This window comes from Pleurodeles waltl, chromosome 1_1 (genome assembly GCF_031143425.1).
Source record: "Pleurodeles waltl isolate 20211129_DDA chromosome 1_1, aPleWal1.hap1.20221129, whole genome shotgun sequence".
NCBI lineage: Eukaryota > Metazoa > Chordata > Amphibia > Caudata > Salamandridae > Pleurodeles > Pleurodeles waltl.
In genome coordinates, this window is record NC_090436.1 from 614,316,075 (window position 1) to 614,336,689 (window position 20,615).

The following is a 20,615-nucleotide window of genomic DNA, read 5'->3' on the forward strand; positions in this document are numbered from 1 at the left end:
ACTAATGGGTAGCTTAATGAATGCTAAACAAGGATAAACTAACTCCCCTTCGACCTTATATGTAATTAATTACTCATCAAAAGAACCAGCAAACAAAATCAAAACTGGAGAATTTTCAGGGTATTTTATAAAACAAAAAGGCATTTGATAACAGCAGACAGTATCAATGCATGCATACAATGAAACGTGTTACCTTGCAAATACGTGTAAAGCCTTTTTTTATTATCATCAGGGCAAGATAGCTGGCCAGACATGTGAAACCAATATAGCCTTAAAAGTGTCAGAGATCCAAGCTGCGAAAAGAAAAGTAATGATTACACCACAATCAATATAACTAGTGCGAGTAAATATACCAAAATATGCTAATATCAATTATCCTATGCTAAAATAAACAATTATACCAGGCCATGTTATGTTACCAGTTCAAGATCTATCTAGTTCTACAGTAATACCACTGAAGCCTTTTTTGTCAAAATGCAAGTCAGCATAGTCCCCCTGATAGTCAATGGGCCACGTGTCAATGGTCGGGTCACATTTCTCTGATGTGTCTGCGATCTGACCCGGGCAATTCTTTGCAATTTGCGGGATGTGTCAATTCGAAAACTACAAAATTACGGAAGGCAGCGATGGAATGTGGTCTTGAGCAGTCTCCAGTGCCTGACATAACTATAAGCACTCTTTTTCCCACTTTGTCGCGTGTAGCATGATGTAGACCCACCACACTGCAAAGAGAATGGTTCCTCCAAAGAGCCACAGAAACCTTGCCTCATGAATGTTCACAAGATATGATTCTTTCTGCGAAACCTTGTTACTGGCTGCACATTCGGAGACAGAGGCCTGCAGGGAACAAGAAACCTCTGTTTGCACCCTCTCTCTCCCAATACCAAAAAAAGTGTCTCATTGCAAAAGGGTTATTGGGGGACGCATGTAGTTGTCTGCATCCATTGGTCCTCGAAACTGTCAATCACTCAGTGGCAGGAAATAACCCATATAGAGGTAAGGTCACATTGTGGTTTGGTGTGCATGAAGATACCTGCATGTCTGCGGTACACCTAAGCCCCCTACATTTATTTTCACAATCATCGCTACTCTTGCAATCTATGCCTGTACCAGGTTATTGAGCCTAGGAAGTCAAAATATATACAAAATACTCAACAAGAGTAACTGTCCACACTCTGATAGCAGGTTACCATACTTGGTAATTTATTATCAAAGGTCATCATCTTTCAGTCTACTGACATAAGTGAATCTAACTAGGTAACATTACAATAGTCCTCAGGAAAGCAGGCTCATATACATTAGGTTCCGTCATTGAGGGACACATCCTTTCTCATCAGTCTCATTTGATCCCTAGTGGCTCCCTAACGCATGGTAATAAGAAAATAAGTTACTTACTTGTAACTATAGTTGTCCAGTATTGGATTCCGTCATAGATTCACATGCTTGAATCATTCCCGTCGTTGAGATGGGAGTCCCCGGTACCTTAGAAAAGGCAATGTCCCCAAAGGCATAATAGCTATATCATTAAAAACTCTACATTTTAGTAATCCATCCAAGTCCTTATGCAAAAAGGACCAAACTTGAGCCTCAGCCAATCAGAGTGCCCCACCCTGTAGAACCCTCCTGAGAGAAGCTCCAGCACCTCAGATTTTCTACCGCACGTCGTGCTAGGGAGTCTCCTCTGAGCTCTGCTCAGTTTATTCTTGTGGAAGAAGATTTAGTCACTACATCTGAATTTCTACTTGCTTATTGAGTGTTTCTGATTTACACTCATACTTTCTGGAGCCTGTTATACCAGCATAATGTCTGAGAGAGAAAGAAAAAGTCTCTTTAGAGTCTGCAGTACTTGTGGGAAGAAAAGGCTCTATTCAGAAGATCCTCACACAGATTGTATATATTGCCTCCATACTGAACATTCTGCTACTGACTGTAAGGTATGTCGTACCTTTTCCTCAAAGACTTTAAAGGATAGAGAGGGGAGATTGTTAATATGGCTCCAGAAGCTTAAATCAAGAAAGAACCCTGTCTTAGACTCTGACAGTGAGGAGTCTTCATGGTCTTTTAAGAGATCACAAAAGAGGCAAAGATCACCTCATTCTGAAAAGGGTTCAAAACAACACTCAAAGACTTTCAAAAAGACCTCACAGGGGTCTGGTGAAGGCCGCAGTCTCTCATCCTCACCTCAGGAGAGAAGATCCTCCTCTAAGTCCAAGCATCGACCTTCTACATCAAAGGAGGTGCCTAAACCTTCCTTAGAGCCTTCTACGCCTCCTCCAAAGGTTCTGGCGGTGTTCAGAAAGCCTTCTTCAGCTCCTGAAGACAGACCGTTGACGACGATTCCAATGTGACGAAGTCATCGTTGTCGACACCGTCATCAACGAGAACTTACACGGAGGCTGCAGTCTCTCGTTCGTTGACGACATCCACGTCGATGGTGACGAAATCTAGGACGTCGACGTTGCAGATCAAAATGTCGTCGACGATGATGATTCCGGCGGCGGCTCCGTCAAGCAGCTGTCAATGTGCTTGGAACAGGTCTCTGCCTGGTCTTCTGAAAAAAGAGTGCTGGATATACATCTGCCATCTGCATTGAGGGTAAGCCCAGCCATAGCTGCCAGTAGTGGAGCTGCCCAGAGGAAGAGGACTGGGTGAATCATTTTGGTAACATCATACCTAGTGTGATAGTGGCACTGCCTGAGACAGGCTCTGCTGCCCTAGTGTGCCACCAGTTGCCCACCATCTGGAGCAATGACTACTTCGGCCTCCGCCCTGGCATGGAGTGATCACTGTGGGTGCCAGGGAAAGAACATAAGAACACCAACAAAAACAACCCAGAAATGGGTCTTGTGTGCCATGATGTGCTGTGCCAATCAAGACTACATCCCATAGCCCCAAATGTACTTGTGTGCACCCTAGTGTTGAGAAGATCTGTGCTTTATTTGTGACTCTGGCCCAAGTTCCCTGTGGGACTAATTGACTGTTAGAAACTCAAAATCCCAGCTACCTCCTGTCACACTACCTGGTGTTTCTAGGGAACAGGTTCTAGGCTCTCTTATGTACCCATCTGAAATCCTGTATTTGCACTGTGTTCCTTGCAGAGCAGGGCAGTTTTCCTTGGGCGTGAGATGCACATCAACCACTGACGCAGCAAGTCTGAAGGCTGGATGCCTCCTGGATGAGGTGAGGCTGGAGTGGACTGGATCATCAACTGAAAGCATCAGCAGTGGCCTTGTGCCAGAGGTCCCCGCACAATCAGCAGCAGGTAAATCCAGTTACCCACAATCCCCCCGCACCCATAGGGTAGAGAACTGCAAAAGACTAGATTTGTGTGCAAGTGAGAATCACAGCACATTGGTGAGACTGATCCTTAGGTCACTGAACTTGCATAAAGCCACTCGCCTGTAAGCCATGAGCAGCAGCTTTCTGGATTTTCCTCTGTAGTGCATATTTCCTTAAGTACTGGATAACAGCATCATAGTAATAACCTTGCATGCCAATGCTCCATATCTTACTGTTGTATTAAGGAATGTTATATTGAAGTACTTCCTCTTACCATATAAAATCACTGGTGTGGCACTGACTAGTAACCCCTGTGTGCCCCAAGACCGTCAAAATGCAAGTAGTGGTAGGAATTCTCAAACTCTCTCCACCCACTCCTAACAACCTTAAGGACTGACATACACTCCTGCACCATTGTAACAGTAGTACACAATGATGACATTTACTTTGAGGAACTGAAAAGTGTGAATATATGTATAAGTGTGTTGGACCTGGCCCTTGTGGCAGGTTCATCCCCTGACTTTTTGCCTAATTCCTCCTATGTTTTCTGACCTCTCGCTGTTGGTTCTAGGACTTTGAGCACTTTATCACTGCTAATCAGTGCTAAAGTGCAGGTGCTCTCCCATCTAAAGTTGGTATGATTGGTTTATACCTAATTGGCATATTTAATTTACCTGTAAGTCCCTTGTACAGTGGTATCTCTATACCCAGGGCATGTAAATTAAATGCTACCAGTGGGCCTGCAGCGCTGCTTGCGCCACCCACTGAAGTAGCCTTTCAAACCTGTCTAAGGCCTGCTAGCGCAAAGCCTGTGTGCGCAGTTTTTTGCCACAAGGACCTGGCATCTAAATTTACTTGCCAAGCCCAGAGCTCCCCTTTTACTACATGAAAGTCACCCCTAAAGTAGGCCCTAGCTAGCCCTATGGGCAGAGTGCTATGTATGTAGAAGGCAGGACATGTGCCAGGTTGTGTGGCCTGTCCTAGTAGTGACAAACAGCCTAACTTGGTGTCTCACTGCTGTGAGTGCTGCCTTCTCATAGGATTGCATTAGAAATGCCCTGCTTTATACGTAGGGGGAATTTTCTGATTTATGAGGGGTAGCATAGGCATGTTTGGTATGGTTGTAATGGTGGTGTAATGGCTTACTGGTGTAGGTGCATTTTTTATTACTATTACAGAAATGCCACTTCTAGAAAGTGTGCATTTATCTGTGCTTATGACTTTGGTGTTTTGCAGCTTGACTCCAATCCACGTCTGGGCACAGTGACAGTTAGGCTTTGTGCATGCTTTTCAGACAGCCTGTACACAGGGAGGGTGGAGGTGTCACAGAGGTGCATCTGCGTGCTGAATAGTGTTCCTGGGCTGAGAGAAGGGAGAGGCGGGGCACACCTACATTTGTAAAGGCTGTGCCCTGGCCTCACACAATAGGGTCGTTTACCACAAACTGAAGTTTGGAGCCTGTGCTGGAGGAGAGAGTAGGCACTCCCAGAACCAGTTGTAACTGGTTGGAACCCCCTCTCCCCTTCCATTGTAAAACACTGTAAAAACTGAGTATAAGTACGTGGGAGTTTTCCCCACAATTTGGAGACATTTTGGAACTGGACATAGAAGGCTGGAAGGAATCACCAGGAACCGCCATGGACTGCTGCTGCTGTGTTGTCCTGTGACCTGCTTCGTCTCTGTAAAGAACTGCCTGCATCCCCCCTGCGCTGGCCTGCTGCTGGGCACTGTCCCCTGTGCTCTTGCTCCTGAACTCTGCTCCCTAGGGCAGGTTGCTGTGGCCCCTGACCCCTGCAACCATGTGAAGCACGAGGAGTGCTTCAGTACTTGAAAGAACTAGCGCTTGGAGAGCACTTCACCTATTATTCTTTAAAGCGCTTTGGGTGGATTGTCCTGCTTCGCCTTGGAAGCTAACACTTTGTAAGTGCTTGTTGCTGGAATTCATCACCACGACCCAGGTTTAAAATGAGGCCATAGCGCTTAGAAAGTGTGTTGCTGTGCCCTGTGCTCACTGCCACGACCGAGGCTGTGTTTAGTGCAACGCCGGAGTCGCACCACTCTCTGTGCCCCCGGGGCACCACTGAAGGAAGGTAAAGGAGCGAGTGTGCTCCTACCGTGCCCCCGGGGCGAAGCACACTCTAAGTAGCACCCCCGGGGCACAAGCAGGCACCTACTTGGGTGCCTGCCGTCGGCTGTAGTCGGGCTGGAGGAAGGAAGCTTCGTCAGAGGTTTCCCCCGGCCCCAAAAAAGCCAACCTTTGCATCGGAGAACCACGGGCGGGGCGTAAGCCTGGCAGGAGGCCCCCCATGCTACCGGTCTTCCTCTACAGCCCTTTGTGGGCTTGGGCCATTGTGTTGTGCCCCCTCCCATGCGGAAGGGCCAGTGGAGGCCGGGGGGGACCTAGAGAATGCGGGCCCAGGAGGGGCCCGTTACAGATCGGAGGAGGTGTGAGGCGCTTCCTCCTCCTTAGTTACTTTGTGAACTTTGGCCCCTCCTTGTGAGGGCCGGTTGAGGCCCGGGGGTCCCCCAGAGATCACGGGCCCCAAGTGGTGCCCATTATTACAGCAGAGGGGGTGCGTGGCGCCCCCCTATTCCATAAATAATTTTTTCTGACTTTTGCCCCCCCTTGTGATGGCCAGTTGAGGCCAGGGGGGCCCACAGTGATCACGAGAACTCCTGAGAGGCCCCCGTTTGGTGCAGAGGAGCGCAGGGGCCCCATTTTCATTCCAAAGACTATGGAGGTGCCTTCATCTTAAGCAGGTACTACTCAGAGACAATGTATATGGCATACGTTTTTTTAAAGACTTTATTGATGTATATGTTGCCTACCTGTTTTCATATGTGTATGCAAATGTTCCTTTTATGGGCATCACTTGCTAATATGTTTTTTTGACTTGCCAAACGTTTTATAATGTTCCTAATATGGACGTTTATGATATTATTAAAACAAGTGCTCTGTGTAATGTGTTTCCTGACTACTGCTTATGTTGCAGAATACTGAGTAACCTGTGTGTTATATGTGACTACTGCTAGTTCTGCAGAATAACTAATGTGTAGCGTTCTGACAACTGCTAAGGTAGCAGGATATTACCGATATGTGATGTTTGGTCTAATAATTGTGTTGTGTACAATACTTGGTGTTGTGTTTCCTTTGTGGTGGGGATGGTGCGTCACATGAGTTGTGTGTGTTGTACAAACGCTTTACACATTGCCTCTGGGACAGGCCTGACTGCTCGTGCCAAGCTATCAAGGGGGTGAGCAGGGGTTATCTGGGACGTGTAAATCCCTTGCCCTTACTAGAATTGGTGTGTTCTGCCTGGCTTAGGTGCATACCCTAGCCAACCAAAAACCCCATTTCTAACAAAGTGACACTGAGTAGGGTACTAATAAAGACCCGTTATCTGTCAAAATCACCAAGAAATGGTCTTGGGTTAACAGTGTGCTCTACGAATATGCCTATTATTTGCACAGTCTATGGTAGTGAAAATGTAGATGTAAAACCAGAGAGCAGGTGCTTCACAAACAGTAGACTAGTATGACAACACAACAGGGTTCTTCGCAGGTTTACACACTCTTGCCAACATTTGATAGGCAGAGAGGATATGAGGAAAATATTGATGCTAACTATTACATAATATGTGGTGCATGTCTAGACGAGACTCAATACACTAAGAACGCCTGAGATACATTTCTGTGTGCCTAAATTCGACTTATATACAAAAAATAGGAATTTGCAAGATTGAAATTCACATCTTGATGGAATTTACTCTCTTAATTATAACTATTGGACACAGAAAATGTGATGGTATGATGGATTTCTGTAAATGCATGGTCTGAATTTATGGCAGTCACGGGAAGGGTGCTTAAACTTGTATTTCAGCAAACAACTGCAAACTGACAAGGTTGTACTAATTTGCAAACCATTTGTAAGTGGGTACCTTCCCACCATAGAAATGCATCCAAAACTTGACAAGTGAAGGTTAGCAGTATGTTCCTTCTTAATGGTTAGAAAGGGGAGAGAACAGGGTAAAATGGATAGTACATAGATGAAGGGGTTTTACTGGAGAAACAACAAAAGAAAGGGAGTCATTAAGAATTTGATAGAATGGGAACACTACTGTATATTAGCTGTGTTCCTATCCCCAGACTTACAGTTCACAGCTCCAGTTAGAGTCAGAGAAGCAAATGGTTTACACCAGTGGACAGTCAGTTGGCTCTCCTAGCATAAACCTTTGACCTGATGTCATCTATGGCAACGGGTCAGTGACACAACTATATACCATGTGAAGTGAAAGTCGCTCGTTTTCTGTATCCAAGACTGCATGCCTCGCATGGTGGTCAGGGGTACAGAAAACGTAACATAACCCTTATGTGCAAGGAGAAAATTCCCTTTGTGTCATGGGCAATTTTCTTTTTTAATGCAGCAAACTGCCCTTGTGAATATTACATAGGCAGTTGTTCTGTGCTTTTAAAGGCAAACATGCTAAAGTATACTGTTCTGAATATGGTCGGGTTCAAGCTGAGGTGGCATGGTGTGCAAAAAAACAATATACTGGGATGTGGCCCATGTAATTATCAGCGGCTGAGATTAATGCAAGAACTGGCTATACTTTTGTGTGTCACCTTACTTGGGACGGGTATGCCCATATGTGGGCCCTGTGCATACTGTGTCACTGCAAAATATACCTGGCTGATGAGCCCTAACTAGAGGAAAACAAGTCCTGAGTTGCTTGTGTTCTAGTTCAGGATGGACCTGGCCTAGTTGGTCAGGCTAGACTGCTTCTATTGTAGCAGGGTCAAGACTGATTTGTATATGGCTTGCTCCAAACTCAGGGGCACGTTGTTCAAATGAATGATGGACTGAGGTGCAGCATGAGTAATTACCAGTGGCTGAGATTATTTCAAGCATTCCATCCACCACTTTTTGTATACTTTTAAATGCAACACATGCATGCCCTGAGCAGAGTCCTTGTCCCTGATGAAACAGAGATCATACATGCCAACAGGCCTGATTCAGGCAGGAGACTCCTGACATGTAAAGTCAAAACTGGGTTTAATTTAGATTTTGCCCACCTGAAATTTCCCTCGTTTCAATGCAAGCCAATGAGGAAAGTAAATCCCCCCAATTTATTTTTTAATTCTCCCTGTTCCTGCTTTCTCTATATTGCCATGCATGAGTGATGAGCATGATGGACATGTCTTGACGCTTTTACCAGCCATATTGCTGCTGGCTCTGGTGGCATGTTAAGGGGAAAACAGTCTCTGCTAATACCATCATAGCGTGGTGATCTGTTTCCCAACATGCTGCTGCATCTTTTCCTTTGAACAGGATGACCATGTTAGGTGAGGTGAAACAGTTCGGAGGGCAAAAGGATGTAGGATGAAGAAATGCAGCAGTAAAACTTAACATTTGGTAAAAGAGAAAAGTAAATTATTTCACACTTACCTTTGAAAGTTTTACTTCGCTTGAGTATAAATAAGGTTTTTGAATCGCATCACAACAAATCCTATATAAAACTGATTCCGCAAGAAAAAACAGAACAGGACATTGCTCTGCCTCCAGCGGGGCGTGGTCCAAAGATGCAAGAAGGACATCTAATGCATCTGGAATATTGGAATAAAAGATACCGAGACAACTATTAGAATGTGTAAATACTTGTGATTTTCACTTTGTCAGTCGTACTCCATGCAATGCAATTACAGAATGGCAGTTTATATATCTAATGCAAAAGTAATTAGAACCGTTGGTCATGATTTAAAGTCCACTGGTAATATAAAAATAGACTGGTTTCTGAAGTGCTAAATCGGACAATATAAATAAAAAGATGAATAAAAGCATGTGTGGTATGTTTGTGCTCATCACGTATCAGCATGTGTTTGCCAGGTGAATACTCAAACAAAACACTCCGCCGCCCGCCAAAGTCCCGCCGTCAGAATACCGCTGCGCAGTCAAAAGACCGCCGCGGTAATTCTGAGTTTCCCGCTGGGCTGGCGGGCGACCGCCAGAAGCCCGCCCGCCAGCCCAGCAGGAAACCCCCTTCCATGAGGATGCCGGCTCCGAATGGAGCCGGCGGAGTGGAAGGGGTGCGACGGGTGCAGTTGCACCCGTCGCGATTTTCAGTGTCTGCTTGGCAGACACTGAAAATCTTGGTGGGGCTCTGTTAGGGGGCCCCTGCAGTGCCCATGCCATTGGCATGGGCACTGCAGGGGCCCCCACGACACCCATTACCGCCAGCCAGGTTCTGGCGGTTTTGACCGCCAGAACCAGGCTGGCGGTACGGGGGTCGGAATCCCCATGGTGGCGCTGCCTGCAGCGCCGCCATGGAGGATTCCCTTGGGCAGCGTGAAACCGGCGGGACACCGCCGGTTTCCCGTTTCTGACCGCGGCTGTACCGCCGCGGTCAGAATGCCCATGGATGCACCGCCAGCCTGTTGGCGGTGCATCCGCGGTCCCCGGCCCTGGCGGTAGTCCACCGCCAGGGTCGGAATGACCGCCACAGTTTGATATAAGTGAAACGAATTGTGTAACTCCTGCTATGAGAATGCCTTTGTTTCCTAATACATTGTGCCTTCCTTCCAACAGACCCTCCCTGCTACACTGCCAGTTTCATTGCTAAAGCTAATACTAAAAACTCCCAACCAGTGGAGGCCGGCAGCTTTAGGAGGGAGCGGGGCGGGCGGGAAGCACACACACACTCATTCTTTCACACACAGAGACACACGCACATCCATTAACACTCATAACATCCAAACATGCATGCACGCACCAAACATTAAGTTTAAAAGTTCACACACACTCATTCTTTCACACACGCATAACATAACATCCTAACATCCAAACATGCACGCACGCACCAAACATTAATTTTAAAAGTTCACACACACTCATTCTTTCACACACGCACACCCATTAACAACACTCATACCATTCAAACATGCATGCACGCACCAAACATTCATTTTAAAACATCACACACACACTCATTCTTTCGCACACGCACGCACGCACATCCATTAACACTCATAACATTCAAACATGCACGCAAGCACCAAACATTCATTTTAAAAGATCACACACACTTACCTTCAGCCTCAGAGGTCCCAGGAGGGTTGGGACTGCTGCCTTCCCTCTCAGCCAATGAGGGAAGGCAGCAGTCCCAGCCTCGTCACAGAGTGGGATGGGGTCAGTGAGACTGCTGACCCCACCCCACTCTGTGACGAAGTGTCACTGGTTGACACTCGCCCTGGGCGCTTCAGGGCTTAAACCTGAAGCGCCCAGGTCAAAGTCAATGGGTGACACTTTCCTCGTCACCCAGGGGAGGGCCTTGAGGCACCTTTGCTGAACCGAGGAGGTCACGCCCATAGGAGCTGTTACCTCCTCAGCCCAGCAAAGTTCAGCTCAGGCAGCCAGGAGTCTGCGAACACGAACATGTCTCACTCCTGGCTGTCTGAGCTGAAAATGAAGAGTGTCTGTCAGGCTGACTTACAGACACTCTTCATGAGGGGCAAAAGGTGAGGGGGTATGGCCCCTCCGCCCTAGAGGAGGGGCCGCGCCTGCTCCCAACATCCAAGAAAGGACAGCACAATTAGGCGGGTTGTTGTCCTTTTAATAAGTCCTTAATGTTGTTGTGTATTCACAATACAGAAGAAAAGTAAACCAGAAAAGGAATTTGGCAGAAGCCCATGGCAGAAAATAGATCTACTGTGACTCAATGGCAGATTTTAGTCCCAGAAGGTAAACAAGTGCTGGCAAAACCAATAGGTCTGGCATTGTCCGCCAGCCTTCTGGCAATTCTTGATTTGCTTTCTCATGGTTTTTGTAAAATGTTATTGTTTCAGAATATGTCAAACATGTTTTTTGTAAAATGTTATTGTTTTGTAATATGCCAAACCCTCCTTAAAAAAAAAAAAAAAAAAAATTAGCGACAGGCAAAAAAGTGTTTTAGTCTCAAAAAGCCAAACATTACAATAGAACTCCCAGGTACTGAAGGAAGCTACTTGGTGTGACATGCCGCAACTCATTTTAAAGTTAGCCGAAGGCTGAAGTGGCTGATGCACTGCATCTTTATGAATGCTAGAGTGGGTGGAAGAAAAATGTGAATGACACCAACACCTACAACAGGCTAATGGATGAAGTCAGGCTCAAAACACATATAAGTAACTATACTATACACTTAGTTTTAGTAAAATTAAAAGATCTCGGCAAGCACAGAACTAAAAAGGTGAATCGGTTTGGCATTGGCTGCAAGTGTCTTGCCTTTAAGAAGGAAAGAAAGAAAGAAAGAAAAAACAAAGAAACCAGGCAAGTAAGAAAAGAGAAAGGAAAGAAAGAAAGAAAGGCAAAAAAGAAAGACAGAAAGTTAGAAAAGGCAAGAAAGAAAGAAGGCAGTCATGAAGGAAGGAAAGAAGGAAAGAATGAAAGAGAGAAATAGAAAAATAAAAAGAGGATAACAATACAGAACAATTTAAAATGGACACAATCTGGTATGCTGTGAAATAGCAGAAGCTAGAAAAGCAAAACGCTCACTCCAAAAGGAAGTTACAACAGCATTGACAGAAGATGGGATCTGATAAAGATGGAATGTGGCCATCAGACACCTCCTGCTATCACATCAAGTTGTACACAAAGGCAAAACCACTGGCACTGAAGGGAACTAGTTTGTGTATGGATGTGCTCCTTGTGAAAGAGCAAAATTCAGCCTCTCAAAGTCAAGTTAGCCAGTGACATAAGTAGGCTGATCAATTGACTCATTCTGTATGCTATCAATCCATCAATCAATCAATCTGGATTTGTAGAGCACGCTAATTACCATGAGGGTATAGAACTCCAGAAGGGAGGGCGAGGTCCGAAGGTGGATGGGGAAGGTGTTCCAGGATGTTCCAGGATTTCGCGGCAAGGTATGAGAAGGAACAACCTCCACTATTGCTGCGGTGGATGCGGGGATGTGAGCAACCAAACAGACTCCAGAAACTAACCCTAAAACAACTAAAAACAAAATAGGAGCAAGGACTGCCACGTACTTCCCAGCACGGGCAGGAGCAGCCCTTACAGCAGAGCTACGGCGGGAGGACATGAGTAGTGGGTGGAAGCAAAATGTAAATGGCACAACAACAGTTCAATAGATGAAAAGAAGTGCCTATGAGCCTCTTTTCTAAGTATACTATACATATTTTAGTAAAATCAAAAGGTCTTGCCTAACTCCAGCTACCCTTGAATGTTGTATAAAAGCAGTTTTTTTTCTACCACAGGGTGGCAGCAGTTGCCACAAGTTTAAACTGGGCAAACAGCAGACCTCAGAATTATAAATCGTACAGAACACTTTAAAACTCTAGTGCTAAAAGCCAAATCTCAAATAATCAGGTCCTGATAACAAGTCACACAAAGTGGAAATACCATATAGAATTCTGTTTCACCTAATCACAACTGACTCAGTGGTCTCACGTATTCAGAAACACCAGACCTGATTTTACCTAATCTAGTCCACACGTATAGAATTCTGTAACCCACTACTTGGCAATGCCAGACAAAGCAAATGCCACCCATCGTGGAAACTCCAGACCATATAATTCTTTGGCCTATATTTATACTCTGTTTGCGCCAGGTTTGCTCATTTTTTTTTTTAATGCAAATTCGGCTCAAACTTAACTCCATTTTTATACTTTGGCACTAGACCCGTCCAGCGAAAAAAGTTTTGGAGTTTGAGTCATTTTTGGGACGTGGAAACCTACCTTGCGCTAAATGACATGCAAGGTAGGCGTTCCCGTGCCAAAAATGACTCTAAGGCATGTGCGCCTTATTTATCCTCCGGCGTCAAAATGACGCACAGGAGGAGGCAGGCCTTAACACATGGCGCCCAGACGGATTTGCGCCGTTTTTTAAAGCCTGGGTCAGGGCAGGCGTTAAGGGACCTGTGGGCTCATTTCCATGGTGGGAGACCATGGAAGAAGGCCACAGGTGCCCTTCCCTGCATCCAGGGACACCCCTTCCCACCCTAGCCCACCGCTGGACGACACCAATGGATGGGGGGACCTATCCACGGTGAGTGCAGGTAAGTGCAGTTAAGTATAATATATATATTTTTTTAAGTGGCATAGGGGGGCCTAACTTGGGCCCCCCTACATGCCACTGTGCCCAATGGCCATGCCCAGGGGACTGAAGTCCCCTGGGCATGACCATTTGGCGGGGGCATGACTCCTGTCTTTATTAAAGGTGACGGGGTCTAACAGTAGCTATAGAACAAGACATGAACTTCACAGATTATTTGTGTAGCAGAATTAATATTTCAATCAGAAGTACTTCACATAGCAACAATTATGGTACCCAGATAAAGGGGGTGGTCAAAGTAACTTAGGAAAGCTGCAATTAGTGTAAGGGCAATTGCCACAGAAGACTGTTGGCAGGGAGTTCCAATGCAATGGCCTTAGAAGACGAAAGTTCAGAACCATTAAGTGATAAAAGATAGTTTGGGTATAACTAAAGTAAAGGGGTCGATATATCACACCTTTTGAGCAGGTCTAATAGCATGTTAGATAAGTCATTTGGCGCTATATCACTTACTGACTGAAAAGAAGCGTCAGTAACTTGTGTACCGCACAGTTCTTCATGGCGACCCAGATGGCTTTGTGGGGGTATGTTTTGGTAAACTGTACAATGCTCAGGCAGCAAAGTGGATGACCTTATCTAGTGGTGCAACAGAGTAATGGGAAGGATGAATATTAGACTCCTGACAGATGTTTTGGCTATCTTAAATTGTATGTGACTGTATCATACATATATGCAGTAGTTGGAAATGTGCTGTGGTGGCTATGTTGGCAATAAATATCTGAATTATCATGGGTGAGCTGACTAGAACCCTGGGGTTTCTGTCTGAGGATGCAAATTTAATTTCAACACGGAAATGAGCAATTAGCTGAGGATGGAAAGTATAAGACCTCAATCTTGAAGGAGTTTAGCGTGAATAACCATAATGTTATTCAATGAATGACGGTTGTGAAGTGGTTTGTGATGAGTGACATTGTGTAAAAGCTGAAAAGGAGAAGAATATTTGGGTGTTATCAGCACTGACATTATAACCCAAATGAGTAAGTAATACCACCAAGGGTCGAGACATAGATTCACAAAAGCAGAGGGCCTTGTGGCACACCCACTTGTAGATGGTGGATGTTGATTTCTTTGAGACCGCTGCAACCTATTAGAAGGGATCCGAGCAGTAAGAGAAGAGCCAGATGAATGTCAAACTAATGAAGCATAGTGAGTGTAGTGAGGAGAGTAGAACAGGGTGAATAACAGTGTCAAAAGGTACAGACAGGTCTAAGAGTATGATGATGGAAGAAAGTTTAGAGTGATTTGCAGTGGTAATAAAAGTGAACACTTGTGGAAGTGATGTTTCCATAGAGTGTGCAGTAAGGAAACCAGGTTATACGGAGTTAAGAAGGTTATTGGAGGAAAGTGTAAGTCAATTAAACACCATAGTTTCAGAAGTTGAACTACTGGATCATAGTTTGAGGAATTCTGAAGGGTCGTCAGAAGGTTTCATTAGAAGTGATAAAACCACAACAGATTTGAAGCAAGTTGGGTATATATTAGATTCAAAGGACCACTTGAAAAAGAAATGTTAGACAGAGAGTAATTCGGGAAATGGGTGCAAGAAGTTTGATGGTTTGAAGACTGGAGGGGCTTATATGATGATTTGGAAAATCAGATTTGAGGAATGCGTTAATTTGAGGATGCAGTGACTAAAGGCCAGATGTATCAAAGGTTTTTACCCATTGTATGTCTATGGGAAAATGTGTTCATACATATGGCCCTAAGTGCTGAGCAGTTTGGGTAATTTCTGCATAAAAAAGAAGCAACAGCAAAGCGGTGGAGTAGAGAGAAGAAGGGAAGATAGGGAGAGAAAAGAGTCCATTATGGACGATAATACAAGATCTAAAGTCAGCAATGCAAGAGCACAGGTTATTCGGTCAAAAAGCAGCGAGACCAAATTCTCTTTGGCCAGGAAAAATGCAAAAATAGGGAAGAAAGTTACAGAATCAGGAGCATGGCATCAAGACAGATAAGAAAGCAAATGCACCATAAACAAGGGGTGACCATGAAACCCACTCAGTTTATACCGGATGCAATGGGTCTTTTGTAAGTGAGCCCTGAAAAATATCCGGAAACATAGTGAGTTGGAAGTAGTAAACACTTTATCTGCAGCAGCACCACCCTCAGGTAGGTGTTAGAGCAAGCTAAATGGAAACGCCTTATAACTGTTAGAAATACATTGCAGTAAGCACAACAGAAATTCCCTGCTGCCCACTCAAAGTGCAATAATATAAAAACAGCAATAAATGATTCACAGTGATTGCTCAAGTAATGCATGACCATTTCCACCAGTCCTGAGCCCCCAAGCTATTGCAAGATGGCCACTACTGTGGTCAGGAGTGGGGTCACATGTATCAGCAGATAAACTGCAACACAGAGGGTAGAGATCAATGGAAATTCAGCCATACACCTGGTCCAAAACTGGCTTCATGTTTTCTATATGATAGTGGCCAGCCACAGGAAAAATAGTGAGTTGTTTCTGCTATTTACTCTTCCACTTCCTAAATCGTGGAATTAATTTAATATTTGGATGGCGCCTTGAATAGCAGATAAACTACACTATTTACCCAGCTGCTGGCTAAATGATGGAGATTCTGCACTGTTTGACCAACAGGCGTGCAAACAGCAGAAAAACCTCACTATTTACCCACCCACTGGTTATATAGTAGAGATTCTGCTTTGTCTGGCTGGCGGTAGTACAAATAGCAAGAAAACTTAAATATTTACCTGGATCCAGACTAAATAGAAGAGATTTTGCCCTGTCTGCCTGGCAGCTGTGCAAATACAAAAAAAAGTCACTATTTACCCAGCCACTGGCTAAACAGTTGAGATTCTGCACTGTGTGGCTGGCAGCCATGCAAATAGCAGAAAACGTCACTATTTACTAGACCGTTGGTTAAACAGTAAAGATTCTGCACTGTTCATCAGGCAAGTGTGCAAATTCCAGGAAACCAGAATATTTACCTGGATGCTGGCCGAAAAGTACAGATTCTGCACAGTTTGGCTAGCAGCCATGCAAATACCAGAAAAACTGCACTATTTACCCACCCGCTGGCTAAACAGTAGAGATTCTGCACTATTTTACGTGCAACCATAAAAAAGCAGAAAACCTCACAATTTACCCTGGTCTAAATATCGAAGATTCTGCTTTGGAAAACTTCCTTCACACCAAACATCCCCCCACACACCCACCCCAAGGCTGCCAACATCCTGTCCTAATGGACACCTTTCCTTTTGCAAATTATTTACCATACCAACTCAGGGGTCATTAATTCATCAATAGTTTGTGTAAACAATTGGAATAACAAACTAGCAATAATTTCCTTTGCAAATTGGAAAGGGGAGGGGGGAGACCCCTTTCATGAACCCTCCTATTTGCAATTCAGAAATGATTGCAAAAGTCCTTCCACAAGTCTACAGAAATTTCCAACTCATAACAAAGTTTTTTACATAATGATAAGTATTTTTGCGGTCACAAACTTTGTGATTTTGCAACATGAGGCCCTGAGTACAAACACTGACTTATATGCAGGCACTTACTTACATGTCTAAAGGTCCCAAATGTATGAATGTTTCCAAGTTATTTTGACAGACATGGCACAGAATGCAACTCCATCACACCATAGGCTAAGACATAGTGATTTGGGAGGCCATTTATTGAGCTATCTCAGCCTCCACAAATGCTCCTACTCCTTTATGTTTACCTGCAGATGTGACTAAAGATGAGAATGATTAGAACCTATGCAGGACTAGTTAAAGTTTTTTACTTTTCTAAAGGCATATACTCACTCTTACTCACAAAGTCATGATAATGTACAAGGGCCAGATACAGGATTGGCAAAATATCTCCATGTTATGAGAACACCTCTTTTTCTGCAGCAAATCATGGCATTCTGGAATTATGAATTCTGGCTCAGTTCAATTACACAAATCAGACTAAAACACCTGAAAATAATGATCTGTGAAAGTGAAACCCAAAAATGGAAATGTTGTATCCCAGTAACTTATAGCCATCTAGTCTTTAGGGTGATTGTATAAAAATAGAAACAATTACATAAGGCCCCTTATAAAGTGACCGATGTTGCATAATGGAGAGCTTTCATTCCAATCTCATGACAGAAATAAGAAAAAGTAGGGGCCAGATTTAGAGTTTCAAGGATGGAATTAAATCCATCAGTATGGTGGTAACAATATCTCTAACATCCTGAGGGACCTCTGCCCACCACATTTAGAGTGCCCACTGTCCCTGTGGATAACTCTTTACATTGACAGGAACTGATGTCATGGTGGATCCTGTCAATACAAGAAAAATTTGAAGGATTGTACAGTCAGACATGATGGCCGGCTAGCAAACTTTAAAAAAAATGTTTGCTTTTCAAAAACAAACACCCAAAGCAGGAGTTTGTTTTTAAAAAACAAAAAAAAACAAATAGGCCCACATGCTGGGAGTTTTCTTCTAGGGTGAAGGAGGTCATTATATTTTTCCTGTCTCTTACAGCCAAGTTGTACTCTAAATAGGCTAGAAGGTATAAAGTCCTTCTTTTGACAGCCCATACTTTGTTAGGCCATCAGGGGATCAGAGTAAGTGATCTGTTGAGAAGCCACAAGCAAAGGAATGGTTCTATAACTGATTGAACTGTATACCATTGAAGTATGATTTACCTTTCCCATTAAATCAGAGAAAGACATATAGAAATCACATTCAAAGAAGAAATTAAAATTGTATAGATTTTTATTTATTGACTTTGTTACAAATATTGTATGAAATAAAACACTGAATAAACAGAGAAATTTTGTTACCTCTTGTGGCATACTCTTTTTTTCAAACAAAGTTTTTATTATGTTTTCCAACAAAACAAAGAACATACACTAGGTATGAGTGGTATGGTGTTCAACAAGTATACATCGATTATTTCTCAGTTCCACTTTAGTACTCATTTACCAGGCAGGGGATGTCCATTATTGCGGTTTCAGAACTTATTTGGGGTGTTTCTCTTTTAAATATTGTCTGGCTGTCGCTCAGACCCAGCCTTTGTGCTAGGTGATGGCTCTCACAGCAATAGCAATTGTGCTGGCTCCAAGTAGAAGTATCCAAAAAAAGAACACAATGAAGCAGATGATCTCAGCACCTGCCTGTCATCAGCCTTTCTGAGTAGTCATCAGGCACAGACAAAAAGGCAGTCCTGCTTAGAAACTTTGACTCATGCAATATGAGACACCTATGAACTATCCCTCACTTCTACCATCTGCCCTGTGTTGTCACTGAGGAAGAACTAATCAGCAGTCTTTTGCTAAAAAGGACCTCACTGAATTTGGTTTTGGATAGCCTTTTCTCCACTCTCCTTCACTTCAGTTGTGGGTCTTCATCCTCTATCCACAGAGATGCAGTCAAAACACTCACACAAGGAGTCTTAATACTACACTCTTAGGCCCATATTTATACTTTTTTGTGCTGCGTTTGCGTCATTTTTTTACGCAAAAGCGGCGCTAACTTACAAAATACAATTGTATTTTGTACGTTTGCACTGCTTTTGCGTCAAAAAGTGACGCAAACGCGGCGCTAAAAAAGTATAAATATGGGCCTTAGAGTTAGATTTACTGCATCAAGCAAGGCGATTCAAGGGAACACAAGTGCTTAAATGAGATTTACTGAGCCACACAAACCCACCTTGCAGTGCTCTGCATCATTTTGCAAATCGAGAGTAACACAAGGCAGTGCAAATTGCTGCCTTGTGTTATCCTGTGTTGAGGTGTTTCATGGGTGGACCATTGGCGTTCTCACGCATCCACCCCTGGATGTTGACGCAATCCTAGATTTACCAAGGTGAGTAAACCTGGGATTGCGGGAAAATGGTACACTTACCCAAGTGAGGTAAAACAAGGAGAAATACCTGTATTGCCCCTTGGTACTTCTTTCTTTGCGAGCTGCATTCTGCGGCACATATAGAAAGAGGAAAATCAGATTATGGAGTTAAGAAGGTTCTGGGAGGAAAAATAAATTCCCTTGCTACATGCCTACTCATTTTGATGGTGGTTCCCTGCCCGTGTATTCTCCCACCAGAGAGATTCAGAGACACCAGCACTGGGGTGGAACTGAATCCCCCAGTGCGCAGAAGGGCCAGATTTCATTGTGGGGTTGATAAAACCCGCTCCAGCCTCCCGCAGCGTGGGTCATTTTGACAGCAGTTACCTGCCCACACATTTTCCCACCAGAGACATTAAGGGAAACCATCACTGGGGTAGCACTACATCGCCCTGTCACAGTGGGGCTAGATTTAATTACGAGGCAGATAAAACCTGCTCCAGCCTCCTGCAGCATGGGCCATTTTGATATGGTAGTTCCCTGCCTGTGCTTTCTCCCTTCAGAGACATTCAGGGACACCCGCACTAGGGTGGGACTACAACCCCAGTGCCAAGTGGGGACAGATTTAATTGCAGAGCAGATAAAATCCGCTCCAGCATGGGTCGTGCCCAGACATGCACCCGGATGAAGACTAGGCCAAGACCGGGACCATCTTTGCCCATAATCACCCAGAAGAGGCTGGCTGGACTCTGTCTCTTTCACTTATACATCTAAAAACCTTCTGCTGTCAAGATTTAGAAACTGTAAGTGATTCTTAAGAGCTACTTATTTAACCTCTGGTATATTGCTTCAATTGCTTACACTGGAATTTGACATGACTTTAGGGGCAACTCATGGGGAAACGGAAGGTGCCAGAACTAATCAAAGCTAATGTTAAGAAAATAAAGAAACCTGTTAAGGGGGGTACTCCCCTTAGAAGTAATGCAGGAAATAACTGCACTTTGGATGACATTGACCACGTAATCACAGAGGCCGAGTCAATATTAAGTACTGAATCAATTAGGGATGTTAAGCCCACTGCTAAAGTCCCAGCCATGTTCAAAAAGAGATTGGAGGAGACTGTAATGGAAATATGTAATACTTCTGCAAATAACAACAATCCTCCTGCTCATGCCTCTCCGCCCCCAGTGTCGAAGCCACCCTGTCCCTAGAAATCATTGTTCCCCATAATGTTCCCTGCTCAGATCCAGGATTTAAGCGCCTTCTCAGGGCTAGGCTCTCAAAAAGAGTTTGTTGATTACCCCAAAGGTATAAGAACAGTCCTGGGCTGTTCTCAGCCCAAGTGCCATCAATATTTCATGATACTAATCCTGAGGTGTTGTCTTATGTCGGTGATATCTATCTCACAGATCACAATCTCAACACACATTTAGCCAGGGTGGGTCG

The 20,615-nt window shown here is 44.3% G+C and overlaps 1 protein-coding gene across 2 annotated transcripts in view; it reads right to left on the reverse strand.

Moving 5' to 3' along the window:
* Positions 1–20,615, reverse strand: part of TMEM232 (transmembrane protein 232) — a 756,305-nt gene that overhangs the window by 636,313 nt on the left and 99,377 nt on the right. For both annotated transcript variants that reach the window (XM_069226429.1, XM_069226419.1), the window contains exons 5-6: positions 8,726–8,883; positions 194–293 (exon numbers count right to left, since the gene is read on the reverse strand). In XM_069226429.1, the coding sequence (XP_069082530.1) occupies positions 194–293; positions 8,726–8,883 (258 nt within the window). The remainder of the gene's footprint in view (positions 1–193; positions 294–8,725; positions 8,884–20,615) is intronic.